Raw genomic sequence first — 6,588 nt, forward strand, 5'->3', positions numbered from 1 at the left:
TTGTGCTGGGCTTCTTAAGCTATTTAAGTTTTCATCACATGTACCTCAGTGCATTCAAGCAACAGAAATAGAGTATGTAATCAAGTGGAATAGAAAAAATGCTTTCTAATGGCTTAACTTAGAAATAAGAGCTTTTCAACTACTGGATAGAAATGCTAATGTCTCCATGGTTATATTATAAATACAGTACAAAAAAGACAAGTATTATCTGACTCCACTCCATATCACCTTTTATTGTTAAAGGTACAGATCTTAACAGTGGAGGAAAAGAAAAAAAACACGTTTCACAGGGAGAACAGGATGTAGCATCTACTGATCTTTCAACTCTTTCAGTCTTCTGATTGCAGATTTGACCGTCACTGCAGAGGTGGTACTGAAAGAAGAAGCAAAGTCATTTGCACGTTGCAGCAGCAGAACAACTCACACCAAAAAGCACTAATAATTTTCAATAGCTATCACTTGATTGCATTGTCAACAGGAGGCTAAGCCTCTGATTTTCATTGTAACAATGCCTTTGTCTACAGAAGCATAGAACTTCACATCAACATCTCAGCCAAATTAGCCAGTCATGCAAGTGCACGGGCCAATTCCTAGCAGTAGCTGTGTGGGTAATGGTGGCTTCTACCATAATGGGAGGGATGAAGGGGAATTTAAAAAAAAAAGGAAGGGGGGGGAGATACATACAAGAGCACCATCACAATAGGGATTATAATATTTCAGTGGTTTTAAAAAAAAGAAAACACAGAAATTGCTCTAAGCAAACCTGTTTTTAACTATTACATCTGTTTCTCTCAACAGAAAAGGCTACTGCAGTAACCACAAACGACGTGCTACTTAAACTTCAAAGAAGGACGTCAGAGAGCCTTTCCACAACTAAGATTTTTCTACAGTCAACAGAATCAAGGAAGAATAAATACTCCCCAGGTCAGAGCCATCATTTATTACAAGTTATGTCAGCCACGCAGCTGATACCACTCTGACAATGGCTGGACGGACCAGCCACCATCTCTTCTCCTTTCCTTCCAACACTTGTGCAGCAGAGCTATAGTTTGCATCTCCAGTAAGAAATGCTACTGAAGCAGAGGCACAAAAAGACAACTTAGAAATAAATATTTGTTTCTGCATTTGCAGCCGTTTGAATTTATTCCAAGTTTGGGAAAAGATGCAGAGATTGTTTTTCTTTAACAGTAAAGTAACCACTTGAATAAATTTTGAAGAGAGAAGAAAATTTTGGAGACCCACCAAGAACAGAAGGAGGAATGTAATGGATGAAATGCAGTAGCAAGCACTTTACACTCCAATCAAATGTTAATAATGAAATTGAAAGAAGAACCAAAAATTATACCATTTATTTTGAGACAGACCTGCTTAATGGTTAACAGATTATAATTAAGTAATATTTAAGAAGTTTTACTACGTTTCAACTGTATGAAAATTAACACTGATAGGAACTTCGTGGCCTTACTTGTAAGTCCAGGCACCACCAGCAACTGTCTTCATGCAGGACCCACAGTGCCAGATACCAACAGCCTTCCTCTTCATTTTGGTCTGTAATAAAGGTAAAAAAGAAAAAAAGAAAAGAAAAGAAAAGAAAAAAGGAATGTGCTCTCAATCATTTGGAAAACAAAACTAATAATGAGTTACACTGGTGCTAACAACTGATACCCTCAGTCGGTGTGATGAATGACACAACACTGCTATTATATGTTGGCTCTGAACATTCTAAGATTACTGCAAACAGAAAGTCTTGAACAGCATCTAAAGAATGACTGCAGGGTACTCAAATCCCTTCACTGAGGAAGTCTTCATCATCTCACAAAGATGACAACAGGTTTGTTTATATTTATGTTGGACTTAGATGACTGCTTAAACGGAGTTTCTGACATTCTCATTTCACCTGTAAAGGATGTTAGATTAAAAAAAATAAATCTATTTATGCTTCCAATCAATTAAAGATACTCCCTTTGCAGGTATCAATAGTCCAGACAAAAACCAAGCTGCTGGGCCTCTTAGATTGTCAAAAAACAGATTCAAGTGAACTGCGATCACATACATGATCAGATAAAACTATCACTTATTAGTAATTCTATCCCATCCAGAGTAACGTCATACACAGATAGATACAAGCAACCAATCAAAAGTTCTCTAGGGGAAAAACCAGATCCCTCCCTCTCCTGGATATGCTGTATGGGAGAAAAGCAAAGCTCCAGTCATGTCTTAATTACCAGGATAACACACATGTTTTATAAATTGTTAGGTCTTCTTATTAGACATCAATAATGTACAGTCCAGCAACAATACACATTTGTTAAATGAAAAAAAAAATCATTTTTCATTACTCAAATGTTCACCTGAAAAGTATAACAAACCTTTTTATTTTACAAGGGATTCTGACAGTGACCAGAAGTTCACAACAAACTGTTTTCTCAAAACTAGTTGTCTCCTCAGTAGAAAAACTCCTGAAGTAACAGACTGCACTTCTAACGCTACTGACAAAGCAATTTTTAAGACTATTATAGGGAACAAGATGCCTCACCTTGCCGCAGAAGGAGCAGGTATACTTGGCATGCTGGCTGATTTCAATCTTCTTCACCATTTTCCTTAGAGACGCACCATAACGGGTTCCATATTTACCCACAATCCCCACCTTCTTGGTGCGCTTGGCCTGTCAGGAAGCAAAACACAGCCGGCTGCAACTTCATCGCCATCACACCCTCCTCAGCAGCTCCTGACACGAGTGCTCACAGTCAGAGCGGTGCTGCAGACGACCAAAGCTTCTCGCAACCTTTTTACACGGTGTTCTTCACTTAACTACGAGGAGCACGTTCTGACACAGCCAAACCCGAGCAGAGATGCCTCCATTCCGCCAGGGCCGCCCCGCTCCGAACCGGGCCCGGCCTCTCATTCCCCCCACAAGCCTCCGAGGACGGCATAGGAATGAGGCCTACCCGGAGAATCCCACACAAGGCCTCCGCCCAGGTCACCCGTCGAGCACATAAGCTCTCCCGTTCCCTCCCCTCTCCGCCGCCCCCACGCCGTGCCCCGCAGCCTCTGCTCACTGCCTCTGGGGCGGATGGAGGCGGATAGGCCGCGGGGCTGCAGCTCTGCTCACCATCTTCCTTCCCGGCGCCGCTACAGAGAGAGGAAGTTGCTGTGCGCAGGCGCAGTATGAGCTGTCGCGCCGGAAGCTGGTGTGAGAGGACCGGATGTGACGCACGGCGGGCTTGTCTGCCCGTGGGGGTGCTGAGCTCTATGATCGGCGGCGCTCTCCTCCGCCTTTGCGGGAAAACTGCCCCAAAGCTGCAGCCGTTGTTAAACCGTCCCGTGATAACGGGATTATCCACAGCACATTCAGTGGATTTTTTTTATTATTATTTTATTTTTTTACAACCACGATTCAGATAAAATCGATGTGCAGCAGCACCAGGCGTTACTGGGAATGCAGACCATGGTCTTCCGTGCAAGGACAGCACAAAAGGAAAACAGGAGGAGCAGGCCGTGGGGCTGCCTGCACGCACTCCTCCATCCCGCGTGTGGTTCGGGGTGATGGTGGGACAGACGAGGGCTCAGCAGGGCTCCAGGCAACAGTATTTATATCTCTCTCTACTGAGTCAAACTCTCATTCCACACATCCTAGGAATATATTTGCCCTTTTCAGATCTTCATCATAATGATGACTCACAGGACACGTCTTCAATACTAGCATATTAAAAACAATAATAAAAAGTTCCTCTTGCTGCTTTGTGGTTATTTTGGTTAAGATTGAATTGCCAGCCAACGCATCCAGGACAGAGGATCTATCACTGTTCTGCAGTCTGTGCCTACAGTTAAGATTTGCTTTAACATAGTATACAGTCAGATCCTTCACCTACCATTACTGCAGACAGTTCTGCCAACAGCGAAACCCCAGCTCCCTCAGACTGCAGCCAGTCCCAGCACTGCCAAAATAAATGTGTTTCCAGGTGGGTGAGAAGATGGATGGGTGCAGAGAAGCCTGCACAGCTTCCAGAGCCTTGTCTTGGCTATCAGCTCAGCCTATTCTGCACAACCCTGGCTCTCCAGCTTCAAAATACCGCAAAATACAGCAATTGAATTGCTACTTTTTATTGCTCAAGTACCTGTTGTTTCAGATTGGGCATCCTTCCTCAAAAAGTCTGTCTGTAATATAGGTGAGAGGACACACAGATGTACAGAAAGGTAGACCAGTCACGTCAATAGAATGCTCCAAGTTCAGCACCAGTACAGAAGAAATAATGCTGCAATTGTGAGTCTGAAAGGTCTGAGTGTATCCAGACACACACAGTGATAATTATGGTTGTCCTAGAAGTGTCCCTTTCTTGTCTAGTAGGCTGATCAGCATACTTCTTGCTTGAAGTGTGGCAGCATCAAGATGCCCTACTGCACTGGATCACATATGAAACAGCCTGACCTTAAAAAGCTCCCTGAACATACAGAAAACAAGAGGAAAGTACCTTAATAGAAATCCTACGGAAAAGGTGAAGGATGTATCACAGAACTTGCCACATTCCATTTTCTTTAATGGAAGTTCCATTCACTTTACCAAGATGTAGATAATGGAAAAAAGAAAAAACAAAAAACACAATAGTGTCTTGTGTCTTTGATGGGCAGATATAAGAGTCCCCAAAGCACTGCATGCTCTTGAGCCTGCCTGTAGATCTCACTGGCAACCTGCACACTATCTTGTACAAATTCTCAGCAGCAAGCCTTGGAGACCCCATCTAAGACTGCTGGCAACATCCCAACAACCTCATCCTATTAATGACAGAATAATGGTATAACTGGGCTAAGGCAGGCACAGTCTTTCTAACTCCTTGAGGTAATGACTAAAAGCACTTTCCTTCAAGATTCTTCTCCCCTTTTTCATCTACTATGGATAAACCAAATCTCAGGTGTACTTGAAGAGCTTCTGTAATCCTGCAGCAATCCAGCTGAGATTTTGTGGGTCCTAACAAAGAAAGAGTACACCTGGCATTCCTCTAACAGAACTGGGACTATTCAGTATATGGGTAGATAAATTGAGCTTATGAAAAGCAGAATTCTCCAAGGGCACTTTCATCAGATTTCAGAAAAAATACTGCTTTGAAGTAGCTGTACCTTTACAAAGAAGAGAATTACTTCTATAGGAGATGACAATATGGTTACACAAGTAATGCCTCCCATTTGTTTTTCAGTAGATAGATGGCAACATTTCTCACCCCTTACTCAGAACAACCTTCTCTTCAAGTGGAAAGATTGTGTTCTAGAAACAGATTAAATACTCCCATGTTCAAGAAGAAAGCCATTTAAAAGCATTTTAAAGTGTGTATTTGTCTCCTAGCCAGTCGTCAGAGTAAGAGAAATAACGTTCAACTTTTACTCTCAAATCCAGAGACAAAACATTTCCCACAGTTGCCCAGTCACTCGATCTTCAGTCCTGCACTTCTTCACTTGCACACTTACCAAAGCACGATTTCTAGTCATGAATGAAAAGCAAATCTCTACCCAGCACAACTGCAAACATTTCCATGATGACACTTGCTGAAAATGAAATAATCAAACCCTTTGAAACAGGAAAAAAATATCCTAGTTATTATCAGTCTGATCCTTTAGCACAAACCTTTTCCTCGTTTAGGCCTACCATGGAAGGGAGGGCTTTCTGCCACTGCTTAGTATCTGCACAGAGCTAAGCGTGTTCCCTGCACAGCACATTAGCTCCTGCCCTCCGGGAGCTAAATGTAAGCCTTCAGTTTGCTATTTCCCTATCCTTCACCAAAGATAATGGCTATAAACTCTTGTTAGCTGGTACCTCTGGAATTTTATCTTCTCATCACACCCTGGTGAACATTTGCATAACACTAGAACACTTCCAAGCGTCTTCCAGTACTAAGACCAAAAGTGGGAAAGACATGAATTTGGAATTACGTTACACTGCAGTAGAAATAACATACACCATGAAAAGACAACTACACAGAGATGCCTGAAAAGACCAGTTACAATCAATAGAGTCATTTGCCTTTACATCAAGCTCACAGCAAAAATGGCCTCTAGAACTTTTGCTGAGCCAGCACTGCAGTGTAGTAGACTCAGATCATTCACAAGGAATAACGATTGTGTCACAAATCCCTGAAAGAAACAAAAGAGTAGGTTTGCTTAGATGGCACTGATGCTAAGATTCCAGGTCTCAGGAGCTCAGAGCACTAACAGCAGGATGGAGACTATTACAAATTGAAAACATGATGCAGTTTAGTCACCATGTCAAACAATAGTCCTGCTCATACATTCTCACTGTAAACTGTACAGAGGTGTAAGGGAGTGAATAACAAATCTTAACCAGCCTGAATGCCTTGTGGAAGTAGCTGCTGATGCACGTCTAGCCAAAAAAATCATGGGTGATTCTCTTCTGAAAGCTCATGTGTTTTAGAAAGCACAAAAAGAAGCATCACTAGATCACCTCTGTCCACTGTAAATATATATATATATGTGTGTGTGTGTGTGTGTGTGTGTGTGTGTGTGTATTTTAAATCAACAAACAAAACAACCCCACTAATATTCTCACTGCATCATGTCTTCTAAACTTAACGTTCAAAT

At 42.1% G+C, this 6,588-nt stretch overlaps 1 protein-coding gene across 1 annotated transcript; it reads right to left on the minus strand.

The window, feature by feature from the left end:
* Positions 1–207: 207 nt before the first annotated feature.
* Positions 208–3,217, minus strand: RPL37A (ribosomal protein L37a). The gene is made up of 4 exons (XM_003207650.4): positions 3,113–3,217; positions 2,537–2,665; positions 1,466–1,548; positions 208–373 (listed from the first exon to the last, which is right to left on the minus strand). Exons 1-4 carry the CDS (start codon positions 3,113–3,115, stop codon positions 310–312), a joined length of 279 nt encoding a protein of 92 aa, XP_003207698.1. The 5' UTR covers positions 3,116–3,217; the 3' UTR covers positions 208–309.
* Between the last annotated feature and the right edge of the window lie 3,371 nt (positions 3,218–6,588).

This window comes from Meleagris gallopavo, chromosome 7 (assembly GCF_000146605.3).
Source record: "Meleagris gallopavo isolate NT-WF06-2002-E0010 breed Aviagen turkey brand Nicholas breeding stock chromosome 7, Turkey_5.1, whole genome shotgun sequence".
Taxonomy (NCBI): domain Eukaryota; kingdom Metazoa; phylum Chordata; class Aves; order Galliformes; family Phasianidae; genus Meleagris; species Meleagris gallopavo.